Source organism: Amphiura filiformis, chromosome 4, assembly GCF_039555335.1.
Source record: "Amphiura filiformis chromosome 4, Afil_fr2py, whole genome shotgun sequence".
Taxonomy (NCBI): domain Eukaryota; kingdom Metazoa; phylum Echinodermata; class Ophiuroidea; order Amphilepidida; family Amphiuridae; genus Amphiura; species Amphiura filiformis.
Window position 1 is genome coordinate 20,229,462 of NC_092631.1, and position 27,830 is coordinate 20,257,291.

The 27,830-nt window shown below is 35.6% G+C and overlaps 1 protein-coding gene across 1 annotated transcript; it reads right to left on the reverse strand.

Annotated features, from left to right (window-relative positions):
• Positions 1-9,294: 9,294 nt before the first annotated feature.
• LOC140150663 (solute carrier family 25 member 32-like) lies at positions 9,295-27,245 on the reverse strand. The gene is made up of 7 exons (XM_072172731.1): positions 26,976-27,245; positions 18,610-18,760; positions 17,209-17,294; positions 15,862-16,037; positions 14,268-14,381; positions 13,420-13,565; positions 9,295-12,008 (listed from the first exon to the last, which is right to left on the reverse strand). The coding sequence occupies exons 1-7, from the start codon at positions 27,115-27,117 to the stop codon at positions 11,885-11,887; spliced, it is 939 nt and encodes a 312-aa protein (XP_072028832.1). The 5' UTR covers positions 27,118-27,245; the 3' UTR covers positions 9,295-11,884.
• Positions 27,246-27,830: the final 585 nt, after the last annotated feature.

A 27,830-nucleotide genomic window follows, 5' to 3' on the forward strand; every position in this document is an offset into this window, starting at 1 on the left:
AGCAAAGCCAATTGATTCGTGGGTTATTGAGTTTGTTTCCTGTTTCGGAGTACAAGAAACAGTTAAGGGTTTTTTGACCATAGCTCTAAATATGTGTTACACCTAATAATTTAGTAATTGTCTTTAATTCTATCAAAATGTTCATCTTGATTGCTCCAAGTTTTCAAAACTGACTCGTATCGGCACCATTATCTGTGATGTGATATCAATTTATGACACATTATGTTGCCTAGAAAAGCCAATTGATTCAAGCATTAATTGTTTCATATTTCGGAGTATAAGAAACAGTTGAACGTTTCTTTTGGCCATAGCTCTAAAATATGTGTTTTACCTAACTGATTCGTATCGGCACCATTATCTGTGATGTTGAATCAATTTATGATACATTATGTTGCCTAGCAAAGCCAATTGATTTAAGCATTAATTGTTTCATGTATCGGAGTACAAGAAACAGTTGAACGTTTCTTTTGGCCATAGCTCTAAATATGCCTAATGATTAATGACGTATTTTACATTTTTATACAGATAATGATGAATGTACTTTAGGTACTGATAACTGTGACGCAAATGCTGTTTGCACCAATACCGATGGTTCCTTCACATGTGCATGTAATGCCGGTTACGGTGGAGATGGAGTAACATGCACCGGTTAGTATATACTTGATGCACCATTTATTACTATTCTCTTTAATTCTAATTATTATCACCTATACGCGAGTCAAACTACGTTTTGAAAATTGATTGCTCTCTCTAAGTTTTCAAAAGTGATTCGTTTCAGTACCAATATCTGTGACGTGATATTAAATTATGATACATTATGTTGTCCAGCAAAGCCAATTGATTCGTGGGTTATTGAGTTTGTTTCCTGTTTCGGAGTACAAGAAACAGTTAAGGTTTTTTTGACCATAGCTCTAAATATGTGTTACACCTAATAATTTAGTAATTGTCTTCAATTTTTGAATGATATTAGCATTCGATTTATTTCCAATAATTGTCACCCATGCGCAAGTAAAACTACGTTTTGGAACTGGTGTACTCCTATCGAAATGTTCATCTATGATTGCTCTAAGTTTTCTAAAATGATTCGTGTCAGTACCATTATCGGTGATGTGATAAATATATTTATGATACAATATGTTGCCTAGCAAAGCCAATTGATTCAAGCGTTAATTGTGTCATGTTTTTAAGTGCAAGAAACAGTTGAACGTGTCTTTTGACCAAAATGATACATGATATATTTCACACATTTTTATACAGATGATGATGAATGTACTTCAAATACTGATAACTGTGATGACACAAATGCTACTTGCACCAATACCGATGGTTCCTTCACATGTGCCTGTAATAAAGGTTATGATGGCGATGGAGTAACATGTACACCGGTTTAAAGAATGATGATGCTTCAAACCAGGGAACCCGCTTATTTGATGCAGTATGATCTCCTGAGCATTTTGACACCCTTTTCATCCAAATCGGCCAAAAAATGACTGAGGAGGTGCCGGCCAAAACAAGTATTTGGACGGGGGGGGGGGGGGGGTGTCTGAAAATCAATATTTTCATCAACAATCATTATTTTATGCCTGATTTTGTTAAAGTTGGTATTGATTTGTATGTAATTCATGTTTAGAATTCCATTTTTGAAAGTTGCATACAAATTGTAGTTTCATGTTTTATGCAAAGCGCCCTCACATCCTTATTTGGACGTAAACCGGCCTTTTTAAGGTGGAACACAGTACAGGATCACTCAAAGTGGGAGATTTTAGACATTGTTTTGTATTGTATCGTTAAAAGTAATGATGATAAGTACATAAAAGTATACATTTTCAGAAAGGTAATGACACAAGGAATCCAACTAGCACGGCAGATTTCTGCAAAAATTAAATTTTCCATGCCAATTTTTTTCGGTCCGCCATAACAATATCAAAATTGACAAAAATTACATATCTGTGTTCTAAAGACACAAATCTAGAAAGTGTTTTCTCAAATTTTTGAATTTTTTCTTCGTTTTGAAAATATACCTTAATTATCTCAAATTTTGGTCAAAATTGAAAAAAAAGGTAAATTTTGATCTTTTTTGACCCATATTTTTCTAGATGCGTGTCTTTAGAACACAAATATGCAATTTTCATCCATTTTGATATTTTGGGTAAGTTGTTATGGTGGACCGAAAAAAAATTGGCATGGAAAATCAATTTTGGCGCTTTTCTCACAAACTGCTTATTTTTGCAGAAATCTGCCGTGCTAGTTGGATTCCTTGTGTCATTTCCTTTCTGAAAATGTATACTTTTATGTACTTATCATCATTACTTTTAAAGATACAATACCAAATAATGTTTAAAATTTGAGTGATCCTGTGTGCCCCCTTAAGAAAACGACAACTCCAATTTTTATGCAACTTTCAAAAATGGAATTCTAAACATAAATTACCTGCAAACCAACATCAATTTTAACAGAATTAGGCATAAAATAATGATTATTGATGAAAATATTGATTTTCAGACCCCCCCTCCCCAACAGACCCCCCCGTTCAAGTACTTGTTTTGGCCGGCACCTTCTCATTTTTTTGGCCGATTTGGATGAAAAAGGTGTCAAATTGCTCAGGAGATCATGCCGCATGATTGGATTCGTCTATAACTCAATAACTGTAGGCCTACATCAAAGATATCTGTATATGAATCTTAGTAATGGAAGGAAAGCATTAGTAAGAATTTTACCCAGCAATTTTACCGTACCCTTAATTATACCACTCTATAGTAAACCAATTCTTTTTTGAGGCAAAGCCTTAACAAACTGCTGTATTAATATACATATTATCATTTTTGTGACACCTTATACAATCTTGGGTACCATTTTGTAAGTAAATGTCTTACCATGTAGTCATGTATTCAAAATTGCAACAGTTTTTAAACCATAACTGTTGCAATTTAGATTAAGTGTATTAGATATGGCCTTTGTTTTAAGTATTTGGTTTAATATGTGGCATTTGTTTTAAGTGTAAACGGATATTATTTTGGCGCATAGTAGTAATAATAAGCCCAATCGCCATATCTAACTTCCTGTTTTTGAGAACAGTTTTGGGACACTTTGACCTTTGACATAATCGGGGAAATTGACGTAACTATTATTAATTTACTTATTATTGTTATCATTAAAAATACTTAAATAATTAATTTATATAAAATAATATTTTTTATATTTGTTTTAATTATTTTTAAACATTTTAGATTATATTTTGTACGTTCAAAAACCCAATATTTCTGAATTTTCACCAATAGGTCAAAGGACAAAGTGTCCCAAAACTGCAAAAACTGTCCCACAATGCATTGCAAACTTCCAATGCCGAGTTGGCTTATTATCAAGAGAATAATTATACAGTGCTGTAATTAAGTCCCGGGGGGGGTACTCAGTACAAATGACCATACGGGGACGTGCCGCAAATATGGGTAGCAATTTCGGCCTTTTGGTATATCAATGACCCCTTTTTCAAAGCCTATATATGAATGGGTCCTTTTTCAAAATGTTCTCAATTTTTTCGGAATTTTTCCTAAATCTAGCCAAAATTTTGGGAAAATTTGTAAAAACTATGACAATTTGGGTCAAAACCAAACTAGAGTACCCCCCCAATCCCCCCTCCCACTCGGCATTAAGTCCAGCACGAGCGAGTTGGAATTTTTGACTTCGAGTAGACTGAAATGAAAAATGAGGTGTAAAAATGCTTGGGCCCAAATCACGGTTGTTTGATGTATATAGAATTGGCTTCATTATTAACTGGATGCAAACTATAGATGGCGCTATTTATCCTAAATCATATTTCTTTATTTGCAAGGGGTAGGTAATTAATACTGCCATTAAAACGGCTGGAATAGGTGAAACAAGCAACAGGGAAATTTTATAAACATATTTTATCAAACAATAAAAGGAACTATTTGTTAAATGAATGAAATGAAAATGTATTAAAAGCTTGTAACAGTAATTTCCAGTAACTGAATAGCCACCAATTTCATCATCAATCATTTTCCACTAATTTCTGTGTGAACAATTTCTGACCAAAAAGCGCAGCAAAATAGATCAAAATAAATTAGATTGACTTTCTCTGTTTTACTAACGTAACAAAAAGTATTCTTTCAAAGATTGATATAAGAAAACAAACAATTTGAGATACTTTTGATTTGAAAACAATCGGAGGATATTTTCGTACAATTAATGAGGATGATTCGCAGGTATACCATGAGTACCAATATATAACTCTATAGTAAACTAATGAATTAAGTTTATGTTTACACACACAAAGCTTAAACAAACTGGTGTATGGATGTAAGTAGGTATATTTAATGCTTTCTCTTTTGAAATGATAAACTGATGAATATTTATGGTAAAGGCATTGTTGTCATGTTTATTGTTATTGGTTTTGGTTTTGATGTCTGTAGAAAAGTCGATGTGTTAAAACTATTTCGTACCGATTTGATGTCAGTATAAATTATGTATCAACTGAATAATTATGGAATTTGTGTAATTACATCTTAATTACTATCAAGCAAGTTTACAGGCTCGTTAATGCCTTTTCTCATAACTTAAGGGCTGGGGTATGAACGTTTGGACAGTATTTATTGTGGGACATTAGAGCACATCAGACATTATATCGAATTGCATTCTGAATACGAAGAATGGCCTTCTGATATCAAATAATTTTGATTTTTTGACATTCGCAATGTAATACACATTTTATGGCAAATCATTAAAAATTGATATTTTTGATATTTAACAGTACTCGAAGTAAACTTTATAAATCTGGTGATTTCTACCTAAAGTGTATGTAGGTGGGATGAAAAGCCGACGATCAATTGAAATATTTGACCATTCGTATTGAAGATATGGATTTTTTCCCCAAAACACCAAAAAAAAATTAGGTCTTTTGGGAAAAAATCCATATCTTCAATATGAAAGGTCAAAATTTTCAATTGATCGTCGGCTTTTCCTCCCACTGCATACACTTTAAGACTATATCATTAAATTTATAAAATTTAATTCGAGGACTGTTATATCTCCAAAATGTGAAAAATATCAAATTTTAATAATTGGTCATCAAATTTGTGTTATATCGTGAATTTCATAAAATGAAAATTATTTGATATCAGAAAGACATTCTTCGCATTCAGAATGCAATTCGATAGGTCTGATGTGCTCTCATGTCCACAAAAAATGCTGTCGAAACGCTCATTCCAGTCTCATAAGCTTTTATGGAAAACAATCAATTTTGAGAAAGTATTTTTGATTATTAATAAGGATGGTAACACAGACAAAGCCTAAACACAAACTATTGTATCTTTTTATATTTAAATACCATTTTATAAGTAAATTTCTTATTATTAATAAAACATGTATAATAAAGAATAGTCATGTTTGAACTGCTCAATGATTTAAACCATAGCCCTTAGATTTAGTGTATTTAAAATTATAGCCTTTGTCTTGCGTTTTGGGAAAATATTTTGACGAATTCTCTCGCGAATTCGTGGCTTCTGAATATTAAATTTAAAAAATATACTCCCAATTTAATGAAAATTGTCTCAAACTTTTGTCTTGTTGCGATGCTTTTCACTGTGTGCAAATCTGACCAAAAAGTACAGCAAATAGATCAAAATAAATTCCGACTGATTGAGACTCTGAGACTCTTTTATGGATTGTTTTACTTGAGCATGCTGAGGGATGAAAAGGTTGTCTATTCTTGCCACAGATACACAACAATAAAGTAGAAAAATAAATAAATTAATCAATTAATTAATAAAAGCCGCATTCCGTATTAGGTTCTTAACTTGAGAAGGACTTTGAGACGATAACTATGAAGATTAGAAATTAAGATGGCCTAATCACTGCGCATCATCAGTAAGGTGCAGCGTTCCTCAAGGATAATTATTGGACCGTTATTATTTATATTGTATATCAATGACATTGTTTATACATCATCGATTCTAGATTTCGTACTGTTTGCAGACGATACTAGTCTCCAAAATAAATCTAATGAATTCCAAAGAATACACAGCAGAGAGATGTGTATGTAATTTCCAGGTCTGTGTATCACCCTTCTTGCATGGGATGACATGCGCACAATAACTGAAAGAGGCGAGCAAGTGGAGTAGCAAGTTCAGAAGCCGCCATCTTCAGGGCAAGAGCAGGGACATCTGTAATTTGTAAAAATTTGCCATGTAAACCACCCTGCAAACACGCATCGTTTTACAGAAAAGGTTTAAATGACGACTTGTATAAAGGGTATAAAACGTTTTAAAACAACTCATCGAACATTTTTGAAAACGTGATGCAAAATGTTCTAACAGAATCTTATTTAACTTTTGACAAAATATTTTGCAAAAAATGATTGTCCAAAATATGTTACAATAACATGTTTTTTTAAAGTGTATTCATGATCTTTATTAAACCTGATATTTAAATGTTATTAAAACGTTTTGAATGAACGTTTTCAGAACATCTTTGTTTGCCGGGCTTTGACTGTTATGGACTACATGGTAGGGGACCCATAGGTGACATAAAATTTATTAGGGAACCATACACAAGATGCACTTAAAGATCGGAGGTATTTTTTGTAAATTTGAGGGTGTCGAGTTTTTCAACCCATTGCACGTAAAACTGGCAATTTGGCGAAAGTGGTCTAATTTTTATTTCAAATTGACAATACCCAATACAGTGGAACGACACACGTTAGACCAGATCTAATGTTAGATCTGGTCAAGAAGGAACCCTCTTTTTTACCTCCTTTACTCCATGCCAAGTTAAAAAGAAAACTGCATCTATCTAAAAATTAAGCTACATGTATTTCCCATAACAGGATCTACAAAAACTTAGAATATGGTATGTAAATTCCAAAAGTTCCTTTAAAATAGACCTGGTCTAACTTGTTTGTATTATTTTGGCCGTGGCAGTAGAAAAAAAAGTAGTTTTAATAACATTTGTTGCTTGGCTTCTTTTGCTCTGTATAAGATTGGTCAGATCAGACAATTTCTTGATAAAGATTCTACTAAAATGCTTGTTCATGCTTTTATTACATTAGCCCCTGCAGGTGTAATGGCCCTGTAGCTATTAGGGCACCAGTTGCATGGTAGCTACTGCTTGACCCCTGATGACCCTTTTTGACTTTATGACATGTTCCTGACATATCAATGATTCTTTTTACTATGTTAAGCCCAATTGGGCATACTCTAACATTTGACCCTGTATGACCTTTGACCTCGATTTTATTTTGTGCACAGACATCATACATATATCAGAACTCCTTTTATATTCCCAGGGATGCAAGCTGACCTGAAGGAAAAAGCCTAAAAAGTGTGTGAATTGGGACCAAAAGCCTCCAAAACGGGTTGAAAATAAAGAAAAGTGCGGAAATTTGGACTTCATAAAAGCAGGAATTCCTGCAAAAGCAGGAAAACTTGCATCCCTGTATTCCTCTATCCAAACTCTGCTTACGGAGACAAGGGAACAACAACAGACACAACAGATTTTTCTGGATAGAAAAGTTTTATTGTACAGTACCATGATCGCCTTTTTTGTGCGTCCCGTACAATCAAACTCAGAAACATACTTCCAAATTGTAATTTTGAATTTTGAATTCAACACCATCCTGAGGAATTGAACATTTGCTTAAAAAAAAATGACAGTAAACAAAACAAGAAAACTATACAACAAAACCACTCATGTTATTTGTCATCCTGTAAATTAAAAAAAATGTCAGATGCCATATATGCATCTATGTTTTTTTTTTTGGGGGGGGGGGTCTGATTTCACACCACCAAATAGAATTATATGGTTATGCGCCATTAATTTCAATTCTCACAAAAAATTAAAGCCTAAAGGAAGGATTAAAATGAGCAGAAATTTGCATAATTTTGGCTAAATTTGGATTGGTCATGATTAGTAACGCTAAAATACCACAGATGGGAGAGATCAAGTGATTTTAAATTATTTTAAGCGGCCTTTTCTTTACAGAAACACTGGCATGATTTTGCATGTAAATTGTAAATGTAAAAATTGTAAAATAATGACGGTCAACCTACATATTTTCCCAGCTAGAGGGATCAGGCAAGGGCTGATTTCAACCATCAAAGGTGTCGCTAAAAACTGAGTGAAGAAAAAATGATGTTTTATTTAGCATATATCTCTATGGGACTCTGATTTGGTGGTGTCAGATCTTCTGGTCACATTTGTGCAATGAACATCTGCAGTAGCAAATATTATGTGTGAAGTTACTACCATTGAACAATTTTCTTTTCTGAACCCTCTCCTGATGGTAATTGACTGCAAATTATACATGTTGCATGGCCATAGTTCGAATCAGCATAAAAATACATTACAATGAGTACAAACAAGCCCTGTTAGTCTCAGTAGTTCTTGAGATAGCTCTTGACATTTTGAGCAAACATGTCAAAACCCGACACTTGTTATATGTTGAAGCCGACAGCATTGAACCATTCAATTCTGTACTTTCCACTTATACCTTTATATAAATAATTTAATACATTATCATTTCAGGTATAAATTTGAGCATAGTACATTACAACAAATTTATATACATGATTTTAATAGGAAAAAACCAAAAAACATGAATAAAAGCTACTCAAGGTATTTCTCACCCAAAGTTAGCCTCACAAAATCAAATAATTATGTATTCATTATGGCAGAATACCGAATATAGATTCGCCTCTGTTAAATGCATGTTACACATGGATTCTCTCAAAGCAGCGAACAGAGGATCAGACGGCACAGCACTGCACCATTAACTGATCGTGTATGCCACCCTCATTCGCTCACTTATTATGTTGAATCACTTCTTTAAAAAGAATTGATATGCTGCTCTCTATTGTCTGATCCCCTGTTCGCTAATTCAAGAGAATTCATGCCTAATTTTGAGAACAAAAGGACAAATCTGTTAGCCACTGTTAGATGAAATATTTATTGTAAAAATGATCTTTAGTTAAAACCCTCTTTTGGAAAATGTAACATACCAGGGCATACAAGTGAGAGAATACAGTATTTCATTAACTTGTAGTCTTATACCATTCCAAATAATACTGACATTCTAAAAAGCTTACATGTGCTATAGGCATCATGTGTCTGGTTTGACTTTGATGGGAATGAAAAAGTATATCATTCAAAATATAGTTTTTACTAAATTTCAAAACTCTTTGTAATCATTTTTTTTTTAAATATAATTTGTAACAACAGTTTAATAATATTTCAATGTTGGATTATATAAAGATCATAAAAATATCTTAAAACACTGAAAACGGCATGTAAAAAAAAACACTGTAAAAAATTATCAATTTTATCAAGTTTATGTCAAAATGTTATTGTAATATGTTAAAAATATTTTGGCAACACATTAATAACATTATATAACAATGTTTTGCAACAACTTTTATTTTCAAATATTTTATAACCTTTATATAACCCGAAATTTCAATATTTTCTAGGTAAATTGCTTGATATCAGTGGATACTAAACAATAACTAAACTAACTAAACTATCTAAAAATCCTGTGTCACTGTCATGCACCATATTTCTGTTTTGTAGTGGTTGATCATTCATATAAAATGTAAATAAATCTATTATTGTATGCAAACAACCTTGCTTGAAAGGGACAATCAGTCACTAACTTTAAAACAGAAATCTTTTACTTTGGGATCCTGGGTCTATGTGTGTCTAATCTCAAGCTGAGAGTTACGCCATGTTGGATTTTCACAGTGGCACTTTCAAATCGCACACACTAACAGGGTGTATACACACATGTAGAAGGGCGATTTTGTTTGCATACTGGTGACGCAACTGTGCAAACGCACTGAAGCCACTATAAACAGCACTCCACTTGAAATGAGACAGACTATAAGCCTTCCCTCTCTACATGGGCACCTTGCCGAACATTGTAAATAACTAATTCCGGTATTGACCATGCTCATGTATGATGTTAACCATGTTTTCCAAATTTCACAACCTCGCTGGCATTTGAATTTGAACCTCGGTTCCTTCATGTTACAGGTCCCATTATCATTATGTCTTTATTAAATATTTAACATTTTTGCAATTTGTATGCTGATAGGCATTAGAACCAAATTTGATTGATCTTTGGATCAACCGTCGTTGCTTAGATCAGTGCTTGCAATTTAATGAACTATCAACTATAATTATATCAAAATTACTGGTAATTTTGTATTGGTCGATATTATTACCTGCACAGATTCATACGTAATCACAATTAACAATAGTCAATTGATTTTATTTAATAATAAGGATTGAAGCTTCGATGGTCAAAACTAGTTTGGTTCTGCTGCCTTTGCACATTTACACCTGTTTCATAAAAATCTGAATTGAGATGAATTTTATGGTATTCTGTCAGTCGAACATCCTGGCTATTGCTCCATCTATTACTCTTACTCCCCGGATCTGAAGTAAAATTTTGCATTGGAGTACATAGGGAAATTACAATATTTGTTCATTCTTTTCGGTTTGACACAGTGGATTTATAACATTTTCTTGAGCACAACTTAAGATAATATCTAAACTGGGCAATATTTTAGAAGTTCAAACTTTTTCATGAAACTGATTAGGCTGCCGTTTCAAATTCTGTACATTTTCCCACTCACCACAACAGCAATCTTTCACTCCAGTGTCAGAGGGAGGTTGAGGAATAGCCAGGTTATGAAAATACTCTGTCCCAACAGAATTCTGATTTAGCAAATCACTGATTGTCTCTTTTAATCAGGCTTAAAATAATAAGTTGTCTTGCCCTTATGGACCGACCCAAAAATCTGAAAAAACATGGTCTTATTTATTTTTCTTAAATTTGACTATAGGGAAATGTCATATTTTTGTTAATAATATTCAAAATATGTGTTTTATTTATGTTAAACTGCAGTATAAATGCATAAAATCATCAATTTCTTGCAAATTCGACTCGATTTTTGCATTTGTTTTGTTAATTTTGGCAGCGTAAACATACGCTGTAACTATAACAGGGAAATGTGGGATGGAAATTGTGATCAGTCGTGTTTCCTACATTGGATTTGAATCACATTTTCCTAGTATTTCCGAAGATGCGTACATTTGTAAAGCGCATACTGTCTCTATTTCTCTCAAATTCGCTATGCAAAGTATTAGGCGTTTTGTGTCGTATTTTGCAGAAATTGCAAAAATATATCGACCGACCGACCCAGGTGTTGGTACCTAAAAGGCAAGTCAACTATTTTTTTTAGCCTAATATCAGGTGCTGCAATACTTTCACACACATACTCCTGAAATCAGGGAGTGACGTCTTAATGCAGCGGTTCCCAAACTGTTTTAGCGACCCAATTTTGCTTGACAACCTATCATAGCGGTATATACCCGCAGATATCCAGGGGTGGAGGACGGGGGAGACCAAACTTTGAGTAATCTTGTTTACTAAATGTAATAGTACAAAACTTTACAAATGCAAACAAATCGCACACAATTTGCAATGGCGACTTATAGAATAAGATGCTGCATGCTCAACCTCAAATTATTTCAACATGCATGTTCAAAGGCACTTACAGTTAATCGTGCTTGGCATGAGAAAATTTTGAATTCAGGTACACAATGCAGATTTAAAAACATGATTTATAGTCGAGGTTGTAAATTTTCATTAATATTTACGCTTATGCTAGCCTAGCTTTATGATTTTCTTTCGTAAGGGTTTGGCGTACATCCCTTTTTCAAATGGCCTGAGACCCTCAAAAGGGTCATGATCCACAGTTTGGGAACCGCTGCCTTAATGAAACCACTTCCTCACAGAACTGCTCTCAACACAATGATGGCGAGTATGAGACAGTTGCCATGGTTTCAGATAGCCTCTTTATCTTCATCCTCAAGTCTTTGGTATCAGCAGGTACGTCAGTTTTTCATAGACGACAAATGTGATACAACACGCTGGCGTTACCCTGAGTATATTTGGCCAAAGCCCTTTGTAGAAGCCCTTCCAGCTCTCACCTCTAAAATTGTGAAAATAACAAGACACAAATTTGCAACACATTAAATACATGCAACATGTGATATTTGCATTAAGGTGGTACTACACCCCCCAAATGTTGTGACTAATTTTGCATTTTTCTCAAAAGATAACTACACACTGGTAACAAAAGTTATGTATATGGGCAAGGAATCCAATTACTTCAATGAAATTTCAATGATTCAAGACGAGTGGTTCATTATATGTTAAGAAATGAGGTACATTCTAGCAGTACCTCTTTTCTTATCATAAATAATGTGCCGCTTGTCTTGAGTGACTGAAATTCCAGTGTAGTAACTGGATTCCTTGCCCATATAATAATGTACATAACTTTTGTTACCAGTGTGTTATTATTTTTGAGAAAAATGCAAATAGAGTCACAAATTTATCAGGGGGTGTAGTACCACCTTCAGCTATTCCAGTTGAAATCTCTACACCCCCTATGGAAGTCATGACCTAAACCTTCCACACATGGAGTGTGAATTTCAAATGGGTTTAACTGAATGGGTGACTCCAGTTGAAATCTACACTCCCTGTGTGGGAGAATAAGATCATGTCTTCCATATGGGGTGTATGTATTTCAACTGGAATAGCCACTACATTCTACTGGAACGTACAATATATTAAATTGTAGCAGATGTACTCATGCACTTTAGTTTTGTTTCCCTCCGACCTAGCGTCTTTTTGTATCAACCTCCAAATTCTTAGTATGGGCAAACCTGAACACAAACTGCACTCAGAAATCTTGTATTAATGTTTGAAGGTGACTGATGAAATAAGAGGAATATGTCCATCACACATTTAATTATTAGCACAATCTTCCCATTTTCACTGATTACAATATTCCATTTTGTTTATTGTATCTGCATGTTTTGATGTTTGCAAGGGTGCTTCATAATCTTTGCTTTACATGTTTACGAACCTTTCAAGGCTTTTAAAACTGTTTTAGGCATGCAGTGACCTGAGATGTACCCTCCCTTGGTATTAAACCTGAATGACAAATATCAACTATTTCCATTTGTAAGTTATTGTATCCGAGACCCCAATGTTACAATGGTGATATCCATGTTGATCTTGTCTGCAGTAAAAATAAGATCTGAGGCCTCATGCTTACCCTGTTCAACCTAAATGTACATGCTCAAGTGGAATGAGTCAATGTCGTAAATATTGTATTTGAGATATTGGCAAAAACAGTCTTCAAATTCTTTGGTTTTATATTGTTTTCAGCCATTGATAAATTGCTCATAATTCGGTCACCAGATGTCCGATTTTGATGGGGTTTGCATCAAAATTTGTAAACTGCCAGAAAATGATGTAAAATACTTTAAATTGAAAATTGCCGACATATGACCCATTCCCTTTGATCATGTCACAAATGACAACTAGTTATTTACCTGTATGTTTTGATGATTGCATCTGTGACACCACTGTAGTTCCTATGTTGGTCTTGTAATCTGGATCGTACCACTTGATACGGGTAGGTTGATACCACAGCAAAGGTCTTAGAAAGAGCAGCAAAGCTGATGTAGGCTAGAGCACCCTGGGGAGATAGTAGCACACAAAGTGAGTTTAATAATAATATAAAATCATTAGCTCTTTTCTTTGTGCAATATATTTAAAAATATTTATCCTTGTATAAGAGGGTATCTTTGGGAAACATCATCACCTACTTTGACTGTGAAAATCAAGCTTGTAAAGACTAATATGTACAAGAAATGAAGATATACCATATTGTTTGTAATAAATGCCCCCCCCCCTCCAATTTTTCTGTGAAAACATTCCCATGCTGTATCGTGTGAGTAATTAAAACTGGTATCAGTCATTGCCGTCTTGTCAGTGACGATCGCTTAATTGCATGGACAAAACATATTATGACTCACACTTCCATCCATTCCATTGCCTAATTATGGTAGAATTTCACCAGATTATTGCTTGATGATGCACTTGAGGGTGTAATTTTGATGTATTTACCCTGCAAATGACATTTTCAATGGGTGTCGCCATAATACTAAATTGGTATAGCCGTAGATCCCTCCTTTCTACAGGAGCACAATCTGGAAATTTAACCAGATTTTAAAGTTTTTTCACTGACTATTAACCTTCAATAAACGCTGTCGCCCCCTTTTGGAAAAATGCAACTCCCCCGGGGCGTTTATTACAAACAATACTGTAGATACTTTTTTTAGTCATTTTGGAGACCTTAAACTGTCTCACTATAAAAAAACATATCACTTTAACTTACAAGTTGTCCATCCTGTGGCAATCCCATGTAGCTATTGTATCCCTTCTTGAGTTCCTCATAGGCCATAAATTGCAACGCCCCATGAGAGACACCAAATAAACCTGGAATTAAACCCTGAAAATACAAAGAGATATTGAGAAAATTGAACATCAACAACATTAAACCATAAGCAATAAACGTGAAACACTAGTTATGCGCTAAAAAATGGGACAATAATCAAAAATGATCAAAAATGACAAGATTGATCAAAATGATTGCCTGGCCCCCAACTCAACACTCAACTCAAATATTTCACAGATTCCCTTTGCAATGATTTTTCATCAAATTTAATCCCCTTTTTCATGCAAAATTAAGAACAAAATTAACAACCCTTTTTTGTTGTTTTCAATGACTAGAATTTCAAACACCCCTTTTCAATGACACTCAATAGTGACATAAAATTACCGGATTTTCCCCAAGTACCTCTTTTATCCAAATTTCGCGGACAGTGCAAATTAAATATCCCTATTTTGCCAATTTAAGTGGTCAAAGTTCTTGACAGTGCAAATTAAATATCCCCTATTTTGCTGGTTTCGTGGTCATCGCTACTGGTAAAAGATGACCCTTTTCCGCGATATTTGGTAATACGCATGGTTACTAACTATTGTGCCGAGTTGGGGACCGGGAATGATTGCAGGTAAAGATTACTGAATATATATATCATCAATTAATGGAGGATATTGCAGAAACGCTTGACATTTGTTTTATACCCGTCCCACATCATGTATATATAAGGCATCATAGTTAATTATTTGTGTGTGTGTGGTTTCATTTTTTTTTACCAATGACAAAATGTGCAGGCATGAAAACAAAACAGTGAAAAACATGTTTTTTTACCATTTTCTGTGCATTTGATTCAGAGATAGGCTGAAAAACACTGAAAACAATAACAAAAAACACTGAAATCAGCTAAAACACTGAAAATTTTCATGCCTGCATGTGATTTTTGTCTCATGCATTACACTAAGTGACCCGATCTGACCCCATTAGGAGAGAAGATATGAGAATTCTGCATATCCTCATCAACCTAGGCCAAAAAACCTATTGTTTGATTGGTGTAACATAAACAAATAGGGTAGGTAGCTGTAAATTGCATTTGATAAAGGCCTTTGAACTTTTTTATTCTTTTTTTTAAATTGTAAATTGCGAATATTTACTTTATTTTTATTTATTTTTTAAAATTTATTTATGGGTTTTTTTTGCAAAAAAAAAAAAAAAAAAGTCTAGGGTCGGGCCTAATTTTAGGGTAGGCCAGGTTATGCCAATCAAACAATTTTAGGCCTTACTCGGAAACCCGGTATTCAAATCTAGCACTAAACTCTAACATCCTAAGTATAGTTGGTTTTCTTGTTTCCCCTCTGTATTGTTGCCTGTATTTCAACAAAACAATTACCCTCTGTGGCCTGAATTCGATTAGATTGTGTCACTTTAATGCACAAGATAATGATAATGCAAATGCAAGATGTCTTACTTCATTGGCACTGGCAGATTTTCTACCTGAAAACATGGTTAATATTCATAGATTTTGCATCAATAAAAATGCTATGTCACTCACCTTATATAAACCTCTTACTCCTTCATATCTGTAAATTTTAAATAGCGCATCCCACATGCCTCTATAATAGTGAGTTGCATTGCCCTTGACGACTCCTTTATTGACGCCTTCATATTGTAAACACAACCGTGTCTTGGTCACCCAGATGGGATTGGTTATCATCAAAGTCACTGCACCTGTGGACAAGCAACAAATGAAGCAGATTGTATAAAAGTTAAGATTCCCACATAATATTGCATAATAATGAAGAAAAAAAAGAGTATGAAATATGTGCCACCTTGATAGGGCTGGCAACGGCACCGTTTTTTGATGTCGACATGTCAACATATTTCGTATCTTGACGTCGACAGTGTGTCGACATACATTTGGGTTCCAAAAAAATACCAGGACTTTTTTTCATCATGATTTTAGGAATGTTTTTAAAATTTTAACCTAAAAATATCTGGAAACACTGTCGGCAATTTCAGCAAAATTCAAGATGGCCGTCTTCATAGCGAGCCGGTAGCGATAAAGTGTACAATTTACACCGGAAAACAAGGCATAATACTGCCAAAAGTATGACCCCTGAAGGCAAATAACATGAAAAGTTGGCGAAATAGTAGGTAAAAGATAAGATTTGGTATTGCATTTTGTTGAAAATGCATTGGCAATAGCCAATATTTTGAGTGAAAATAAGCTTGCCTGACGAAGTTTTACTGTGCCATTGCCTGAGCGTTATGTCGCCATGGACAAAGTTCTGTCGATATGTTGACATAATTCACTTTGTCGACAGGATTCCGACAGAGGACCTGTCGACGCCGGCCTTACACCTTGATCCCTCTCTAGATCTCGCCACCAGGAGCGTACCGGGCCACAGAGCCAAGGGACACAAAGTTGCAAATCGTCCAGAAACTTGCAATTTTAATGCTAAAATGGGTCAAACTTACGACAATTGGGCTATTCCATTTAAAATCCACACAACCCCTGTGGAAGATTTTGGAAATATCTTCTTCAGGTTGAACATAAATTTCAAATGGATTGACCATATTAGGCAGCTCCATTTGAATTTCATACACCCTCTGAGAAAGATTCAACCCGAATCTTCCATTGAGGGAGGGTAAGTTTCAAATGGAGAACCTAATGTGTTCATTCCCTTTGAAATTCATACTCCCCCTGTGGAAGATATTTCTAAAATCTTCCACAGGGGGAGTGTGAATTTTAAAAGGAATAGCTCATTGTGGCCTAAATCTGGGCCAAAGCAAGATGCACATTTCATTTTTTAAATCAATTTTGTCCTGTTATTTCAAGCCAGAGGGGGAGCAACATGCCCACCCCACCCCCCACCATCACCACCGCTGGACAACTTACCTGCCTGAGCTGCTGCTAGCATGTGCATTCCTGGGCCCAATGGTGTCTTGTCTCCATCCTTCATATAAGCTTTAAGGGCATTGTAACTGGTGGTTAAAATTGAACACAAAATGGGGCAAATTAAACACAAAATAAAATGACAATGATCACCCTTTAAGGGTCACTTGGTAATTCAAAGCCTCATCCCACCGACTAACTTCACAAAAGTTGAGACTTTTATACAATCACAATATGATGCTAGGATTCAGAGATGTAACTTTTCCGGGTGTATCTGGAAAGTTGGATATTTCATCAAAATCGCCTACTATCGCTGAAAATAAAAATAATCATTATTTTTGTTATAGCAACCACTATTTTCTATAGTTTATTAACATAAAAACATATGATTCCCATGTGTCTATTATGTAATTAAAAAGTTTTAAGTTTTTGAGTACTAATAAAATATTGTGATGAAATTGTCATTTCAACAGCAACATATTAAAAATTTTTCCAAGTGGGCCCTGCCCCCTTCTACCCCTGCTGGGGCTGCACCAATGTATTCCTGCTGAGTGTCTCGCTTTCGGCTAGATACTATTTTTAGGATCTGAGGAACTAACTGTGTTACATCCCTGCATAATGTTTATTAACTAGATTTGGTCATCGGAAAATGACATCATCCAACTTGTATTGTAAACTAATTTTAGTTCTATGTAGGTAGTACACTCCAGTATGCCACCCATGAATTATTCGGTGTGTATATAGATTTAAAGAATGTTACTCTGTGTTAGACATATCGTCGGTCGCATCACATAATGGCGTGGAGTGATTTTCCAAATTTTCCGTTTCACATAGTGCCGTATAGGTTTAAAGCTGGCTATTATCCTATAATATTCCTTGTTAACTATTAAAGATAGTTTAATAGTTTGAACCTTAAATTTCAATTTCAAATGGAATCGGGCCAGTGAGAGATAACAGTGGAGGAGTATCGACTCCCTTACTAGAGGCATATCCTTCAAAAAAGTTTTGCTCGGAAACACATTTTGTCCTTCACGTATGCCACTATGTGTTGCGACCGACGATATGTGGCATACCTTATTGCACAAGTGATTCTTATTTCTGCATAAACTGAGAAAAGTGACGTAACTGGGATGCATAAATTTGATTCACAGGCCTTGTCTTTTGAGGCGAGTGAGATTGATCACTCACCATCACTCGCCTAAAATGAAGCTGAGGAGAGCTTTTTATCACTCGCCTACATTTGGTGTAATACTAATACAAGTGATTAAAATCACTCACCTACAGCTCTCCTGACAAGTTTTGAGGAGAGTGATTTGTCACTCGCCAGCAATTTTCAAAAGACCAGGCCTGGATTCAATTTATACAAAAAACTAATTAAAATGTTAAAATTACAATTTTACTTACAAAAAGAAGTAGAATCCCCATGACAATCCTGCGCCCCAGATATTGGGTGTGACTCCCTGATACAAGCCCACAAAGCCATGATTTCTCACCACACTTCGACATACATGCACTAAACCAGAATAGGTGGGTCTAGATTTCTGACCATCGCTCACTGCAAATGAAAACAAAATGTGAAATTAACACACAATATCAGAAGGTCATCTGTACAGTATGAAGAAAATAAATACTAAGGGTGTGATTTTCGGGTAATTTTGTGCCCGGGTACCCGGCGCATTTTTCGGGTGGGTACCCGAAATTGCAACAAAAAAACAAATTATTTTAAGTTATTTATTTTTTCGGTTTTGTAGTGTCCCTGGACCTAGACCTAAATGCCAGGATCATTCATGGTTGACCTAAAAAAAAAAGTTTGCACGATGTTTTGTGTTTTAATCACTAATTACCGTAATGTATTTTATGGAAATGTTATAACATGTCTTTAAGCAATTTATAAATAATTTTTTTTTGTGTGTGTTACACTTTGGCTGGGATCACTGAATGGGACTTTAACCCCTGGAAAAGTCAGAGCTGCCCTTAAAAATCACATCTCATTATATTTTTGTGCTTCTTTTTTTTGTTGCAATTTTAGCAAAATTTTTGATGCGATCACCACTAGTCGTGATCGGCTGTGTTTTAAACACTGTTTACTTCTGAACTTCCATTGCTTTGTACGTATGCTTCAGCGAATCCGATTAAATATCCCATGCAATGTCTCTAGCCTCAAACGTGAAGCTCATCGGTGAGCAAATTCGTGGCTAGACTTCAAGCAATCTTAAAACTAAAGACAAGCACGATCTGACAAGACAAGTACAGCATGTCTGGCAATGCCGACTCAACCATAGACTATGCCATAGTCGATTTTTGATAAATAAAAGCATGTTATTAATCATGATGAAAGCATTCAGTTGAACTCGAAATTATACTGATATTTATTACATCAAAATACTAGTATAAATTGTTATGAAAAAGTTTATATTAGTGACAGTAAAAGTAAAGTGTACGTAGGCTTATACATGTATGAATGCAACATATCATAATGTCATAATTATATTGGCACTTCAATACTGAACAATTCTGATTTTAGAATCTACCAGCATTAAAAATCGACTATGGACTTTCACTTTTAAGCAGAACTTTACCCCGGGACTTCGTTCGCTAAAACACACTGTCAATCATACTTGTTTATCATCAAATCTAACCACAAGACTAAGCATGGTGGTACAATACGCGCTAGATGCATACGTTCATCCACCAACTTCCGCGCCAGCACAAAAGCGCCGCATTCCATAGGGCCATGTGTCTTGAACTCGCCCCATTTTGCGTTGCACAGCCTTTTTGAGCTTATTTACGCCTTCCGAGGTTTAAATTGACATAAAATTTTAAATATGCACTCCACCCCATACAAACTATACATTTCCTGAAAGGAAATTGCATGAGCAATCCAAATATGCCATTAAAAAAATTGTAGGGTGTATTGTTAAGTTGTCCAGACTGAAATTGTCAGCTAAAATTTAACTTCTTCATTTTGTATATTTCAAGACATATTTTTTTTAACCTCTGCCCCTATCTTTAATTGCTCATTATATTTGAACTCCCCATGAAATTTCCCTTCAGAAAATGTATACTTGTATAGGACATGGTCTCAGATTTGAAGCAGGTTTCACTGCCAAAGTGTGTAAAAATTCACTCCAGAGTGAAAATAGCTTAATTTCTAAGGTGTCTTTTCTAGGGTAAAATTGTTTGTAGAACATGATTTCTTTGTCAAAACGCTGCGTGCATCGTATATCGCTTTTGCTACAAAATGTTGATTTGTGGCCGATTTTGCCCGAAAAATGCACTTTTTGGGTGACAAAAATTTTCACATGCCAACTTTGTATACTCATAGAGTTCAAATATGTTGTGATGATGTTGTCACTTATGGATCTCATATTTTTATTTCCGTCAAAAGCATATGCCTCTACTGTAATGCTCATATCAGGAAAACAATGACAGATTGTGCATTTCTGACTTCAGAAATGAATTCTGCACAAAATTTCAGTCTAGAAAACATACATGTATTTAAAACAATATTTTTTGAAACTTTATATTTTGCCATTTTTGGCAGTCAAACCGTGTCATAGGGGTTGGGCATATATACCTATTTTCTTACTGTTTCGGAAAATGACCTTTGACCTGTGACCTTTGACCCCGCCTTTGACCTAAAACATAGCTTATCTAATACCTCTTTACTTATGGACACTTGGGTCCAAGTTACATGGAGAGGGGCATTATAATTTGCAAATGGGAGCAATTTAAAAATATGAGTGCAATGCTCATGATGCTGTGCCTTCCATAGGATTTGTACAGCCTGTTTCCTCAGCTACCGCTTCCTCAGCCCAGAGAAGATGTAAAGAAAGGAGATAGATCCCGCTATCCTCAAACAAAATATGTGTGTTGCCGCTCATTCAAAAGCAATCACGCTATTTAGGTTACAATAAAATACAACAAAAGGGTTCGAACCCATGACGGGTGTGATACACAAGTTGCTGCTTACTAGTTTTAGGGAAAGGTCAGTGTCTGTATACCATCAATACTATACATACCATGCATGCAGATCCTAACATCCAGTTTATTTCAAATAAAATATGACCGAAGTTCCATGGCAAATAATAATTTTGCACGCTTGGTTACGCTTTCAACCTCTACGATTTATGATACAGCCTATTTTCAATTATCAAAATATCTTTATTAGGTTTGCAGGAAATGACAGGAAAATACATAAAACAATAAAATATAGATGATCAAAAATCATCCCTTTTCTAACAAAATCCTAAAACACTCTCCTAAATAATTAATATATGTTCCAAAATGGGCGGATTTTTTGGAATCTTTACAAAACTACATTTCTTTCTTTTTTATATAGTATCCACGTGTGGCATCCCTTCAGAGCAACATCAGGTACTTAACACACACGTGTCATACTTTCAAGGATTCTCTATAGAAACATTGGATATGGTTTCAATTCTGGAGTGAAAATTAATCAACCGTAGTCGGCAACCCACATCACATCAAAGGCTACTTTCAAGTAGATGTGTAACTACTTGAGAATAAAGGACTATGTTCAAATAGGTGCGACAGGATTACCTACGGGATTATCTCAAGGATATAATTCCGTTCTCCCTCCTTCTTTTTCAACTTTCCTGCTCAGCCACCGCCACCCTGAATATTCCAAAACAAATGGTCATATCTCCTACACTCTAATACACACATTAATGAATTTCGCACAGCATGCAGCATGGAGTTTCAGCTTCAAATTGACACCACACTTATGTCTGTAGTATATGTGGTTGTCAAGTTATAAACATTTTTGGCGAAAGGATCTGGAAAAATGCAACGCTGCCACCCTTTTTGGGTGGCGAGCTCAAAACACATAACCATAGATAGTTGTGTACCATGTATAGTTAATGGTAATGGTACGTGTCGGGAGGATTTAAACAATAACGAGATCTGGGCGACCAATCACAAGCCAGATTCATTTAAAGATGCATTACATCACATGTGACCAATTTTAGTTAGGCCAGAAATTGGCCTAACTCTCCATAGAGTCCGGTGTTAAAAATGCTAACCGCAATCCAAAGTCAGTTAGTCCACTTGGGAAGCTAACAAACAGAGGGAGTACGGTGACTGAAAAGATCAGTTGTGAAAATCTATCAATTGTGCACACATTAATTAAATCAGAGTTTTAAGCTTAAATACAATATCCAGAGTATGTACAATGGGCAAGTGGACTACAGAGTAGTCCAACTCAACCAGAACCAGAACCAGATCATCCATCATCATTATTCATGATGCTGAACATTATTTACCGATACTTTATTTATGGAGAGCGTGGCGCAATGGTTAGGGTACTTGCCTTTAGTGCATGAGGTACCGGGTTCAATTCCCGGCGGTGGCGATTTGCTGGGATATTGACTTCGAAAAAAAAAGTCTGAAATTAATTGGCAACATCTATTAAATTCAGGATTCCGCTCTCCCCATGGTTCATTTAGAATTGGGTAAATGAATCATGAAAGTACTCCGTCCTTCAGAGGGGACGTTAAGCCGTCGGTCCCGTGTGTAGAGAGCCATACGGCATACCTGTACATGTATCTCACAGCCAGTTTCGAAAAGAGTAGGGTGTTAACCAAATAACTTTCGTAAGCGAGACAAATTGCAGGAAAGCGTGCCAATTTAAGCTTCCTGTAATATCTATTGCACATAACATACATACAAGTCACAAACTTACAAACTTCAATATGCACTTCAAATAAAGCAGACCAGCTGTTAATTATTACCGATCCTGCAGAATAACTTACATAATCGTCCATTTCATGGAATCCCGTTGCTCAGAATTGCAAATTCCATTTTTATCTGTCAAATGCACTGTGGATGTGCTCAGAGATTTTATGATGTGCTTCACTAAATCACAGGTGTGAAACTGACTTAATACCACTCGCTCGCTTTCGCAGGCAAGCGAAGCCTCCACCTCGTGGCGCTGGGGCATGACGTCATCGTGGACTGTGCAAAATTTCCGACGGCCGGGCGCCATATAACCCATTTTGTGATTGGTTGCAAAAACCATTTATTGCAATCGTAAGCCAATCAATGAACATGAAGGCCTTAATTAATGTGACCCCCTTGTGACCCGCCAGTAAAGTACGTCTAACCTGATTGGTTTACAAAACTACTTTGATAATTGCTAAGCCAGTCAGCGTGCTCGATGTTTAACAACCTCGTAGAGGTTTTCGCGAGGCGAATTCACATGGTGATCCAGCGATCGAGTATAAATTCAGCGTGACAATTGCACTTACAGGTGCAATAACAATACATGGACACAGTCAGTGACATTTACACAATGAAATAATGAATTATTTATGACATGCATGGGCTGGATTTTACGATTCGAGGTAAGGTTTTCGGCCTGTCCCTGCGTGAATATCCTTGGTTTTCAGCACCAAAGATACAGTTTGCGATTACCAGTTTTTTGCAGACACTTTGATAACAGGTAACTTTTATAGGTCATAGGGTAGAAACAATAGTTGTACAATTGTACAAAATATACATTTTGTTATAGGCCTAAAATGTTTTACAAAAAATATATTGATCCACACGTTGTGCATGTATTCAGTTGTTCGACGTATATGTTACGGTAACCCCTGACTGTTCCCAACCCGTCCCTGTATTCAAATGGACCCCAATGGAAATAAGCTTCAATAGAGGCTTTCTTGGGTTATCCAGGGTTGTCAAAACCCGAGCAAATAAATAAATATATACCGGTACCTTGTTCGAAAATTTCTAACTTTCGTATGAACAACCGATAGATTGATACGAAGTTAGAACGTGCAAGGATTTGCGCTCATGTAACGTACCTTCACTGACCTTGTTTGGTACATTGTACACGGTTGGCATACCCGTAGGTCCCAATATCATGCATATGAATAAAAACTTCTTCCTGAAGTTTCTTATTGTCTCAAAAATATGAGGATATTGTTCTTTACATACAATGTATTACCGACACACCAGAGTCTTAGCCAGAAATCAGAAACCACCCGTCCAAACAGACACCAAAATTTGACCCTCAAATATAAAACAACTTGTCTATACCCATGCATGGAAGGGTCATTGGGGTCAAATATGTCCTGATTTGGCCATTACATACCACTCTGAATTAGTCTCAAGTTCATATACATGTAACCTTAAAATCATCTGTTTTAGAGCTATCACATAGTCTGTAAAATCCATTAAATCCACCCGTCTAAAATTAGATTAGCCCGTCTTAAAGACCGGTAGACGCATGGCTGGCTAAGACCTTGCGACACACTGTGCTATACTCCTGCATCAGTTCGTCATTATTGTACTTACTAAAATCGTCATTTTGTGTAAATTTTTCTGGAGTGATCGCCGCACACCGACACCGCCTGGCTAATAATTATTTGGTGCAGAAGGGACACTAAAATGAATACACGGGATCGATACACGTGAATTGCTATGCACGATTTTGATATCAGGCGAAAATCTTCTGATACCGGGTTAGAAAATGATGAATATCTCCCGTCATGATTTTTTTCTCAAGAAACCAGATTTGGTCTCATAAACTTGGAAATACGTGTTGAACAGATATGATAGTCGCTAGAATGCGCTTTGAAAATTGGCCGTGCGCTTTGAACTCAAAATTTGACCATTTTATATTGCGTTGGTCCTGTTATGGACTACAGCGTGCAGCGTGTAGTACAGCTGCACTCACTGTAGGCAGTATAAAAGTCGATGACCATTGACCTCAATGGGGTATACAAGCTTAATCACGCACAACCAAGATCGATTACCCGGCTATTGTGAGTAGCCTTAGTTATGTCCCTCGACTAATTATTAGTTTAAAAGAGCTTTAAAGGTTTGAACCAAATGGCTAATCGTGGCTGTGGATTTAACCTACCATGGCGATTCCTGCCATGAAGATATAGGGTCGAAGACACTGTGCGCCGGACATCAATAACATATGTGGCAGCCGCCATATTGTAATTAAATACATACTTGCAACACTGCCAATTGATGACGCGCAGCCAAATTGTGTTATCTATAATTTTTCACTATCTTTTGCAAGTTTCCTGAGGTGATTGATTACAAATATTAAAAATATTGTGATTAAAATAATTTAGCATTGGTATTTTCCCTTTCTTTGAATTTACAAAAAATTATTTTATTATAAGTTTTTTTTTTTTTTTTAAACCCAGGTGACCTATTGGTACCTTGCAAGCTTGAGGCTCCATGAAGCGGGTGGGGAAAAAGTCGTGGGGGACCGGCGAACGAACCAGTCAGTCGTCAAAACAACTGCGATCAAGAAAGATCGCAGAACTACAGGACCTACATGGTCGCATGTCACAAATTGGTCACCCAAAAATGGAGGAGCCGTAACATGAAAACACTTTTTCACACTTCAAGTTTGGTTTATTCTAAAAGTATAGTACCTATTGTGGAAAGTTTGGTGTCATTTTGTAGATAATTATGTTCTGTATCAAATACAAAATACCCCAAGTCAATTGGACAACTACTTTGAGATTTATACTTCAATATGTAAGATGTGTCAATGGGGGAGCCGGGGCGGGGGAGCCGGGGCGGGGGAGCTCCATAGGGTTGTACACAAAATTGTGAAAATATGGCAAACTTCAAACCTTTGTATCTTAAAAAGTACAACTAGCATGGACCACAAATTGCACACATATCATCCTAGATTGTCGATCTACCTCATAGTAGATCAACTGTAACAAAAGATGTAACTAATTAATTGCCTAATTAAATGCTAATTAAGAGAGTTTTTCCTATATGTTACTGTACAAAGTGTACGCGTAATGCTCTGACATTTCAAAATGGCCCATCTTTGGCTCGAGTCATCTTGCTTATTCAAAAGTACACATATTTTTAAGGAAATTTGATGAGGAATTCAATTATGCTATTAGTTTTAGTGCCAGAAATGGAGGAAAAAAGTTTTGATTGATAAATGTCATAAAATTGTAAAATTATTTTACAATTTTTGACCACCCTGTATGTTTAACACAAGGGATACCAAATTCTTTCTTCCTAATTTGTTTGAAGGACCCATGAAATGTCTTTCTGAATCCATATTTATTTTGAGCTACATAGCTTTCAGAAAAGAAAAATATGGGGTTCACTGTGACAAGAAAGATGCTAATTTTGTTGATGTTCCACCCTGTATATTTCTTACCCACCCTGTATTATGATGTTATATTTTATTGATTTGGCATCCTTGTAATATAAGCTTTCCAGAAATATATACTTTTAATGGTCTAAAATGTATTAATTAAAAGTTGTGTTGAAGTGAATCACAATGGGTGATATTTTCTTCATTTTACATTATGTTACACAAAAGATGACCAATTCATGACATGCGACCACTAACGTTTTTTGAATGGTCAGAATTTGTACTTCGGCACCTGTATTTCCGGTTAAAAGTAAGCAAATGATCTTGCGAAGATACATAAATGTTAGCCAAACTAAATTGTAGCCAAATTTGATAATTTAAAAAATTGTTTTAGAGCGTTTTAAAACAGTCAACGAATCTCTGACTCGGGCAGGTATCATTGCACATTCTAACTTTCGTATCACAAGCTATCGGTTGTTCATACGAAAGTTAGAAATTTTCGAACAACCGGTACCGTACGCACGGCGTATTAAAATCATGAAAATGTAAAAAACAAAAACACTTTGTTTAAGCTTAACTTTAAGTCGATCACATCAATCTGAGGTAAACCAATATTTAATACATGTTGTGTATTTCATGATTGTATAGCTACACGTACCTTGTAAACGCACTTTCACCAAATCTAACGGGTGAAGTATCAACGTGGACAACACTCCGCCGCTGAGCCCGGCGATGAGGTGTTCATATTTCAGCTGCTGGAAGACCGCAAATAACCCCTTATAGGTCGACTCACTCGCCATTGGATAGCGATACAGCTACAAATGCTGGCCAACTACATGGATAATGATATTAAAATTTATTGAAAGAGAATTCGATGATTTTGTAACACGAATTCCAACATTACATCACGTTTCGCAGCATGCATTGAAATTATTCACAGCTTGTATGATAACATAATGGACGACGAGCTGTCTAAAACTCCCAAGGGAGTTGTATGTTTGTTTTACTCGAATACATGTTTGCTCCAGGAATGCTAACTTTTTAGATTTAAAGGGGCATTTCGTGATCCACAGCCTCATCCCCCCGCTTTTCCAAAAAAAAATTGAGATTTTTACACCACTGGATACCTCTGGCTACATAATGTTTATGTACCAAATATTTCTTGCAGATTAATTCGTTTAGCAAAAATATCGCCAAATTTGAATTTCGTAACGAAATTACAACACATTGTCTATGGAGCAGTGTAATACACATAATCATGCATAACTCGCAAAAGCAAAATCGGAATCAACTGAAATTTTGGAAATCAGCTTTTTTCGTGGATATCTACTGAAAAATGTCATAAAAAGAGGATGCTAGGATCACGAAATCCTCCTTTAAATTCAGATTTAACTTTATTTAACCACGGAGAGCCCACTTCAACCCTAGGTTGTTCCCCGGGGTTGTTCTTCCTTGGGGCCGTGGATACAAACTACAGTATACAAATATATACTGCCATGAGAGGTTCTTGTTA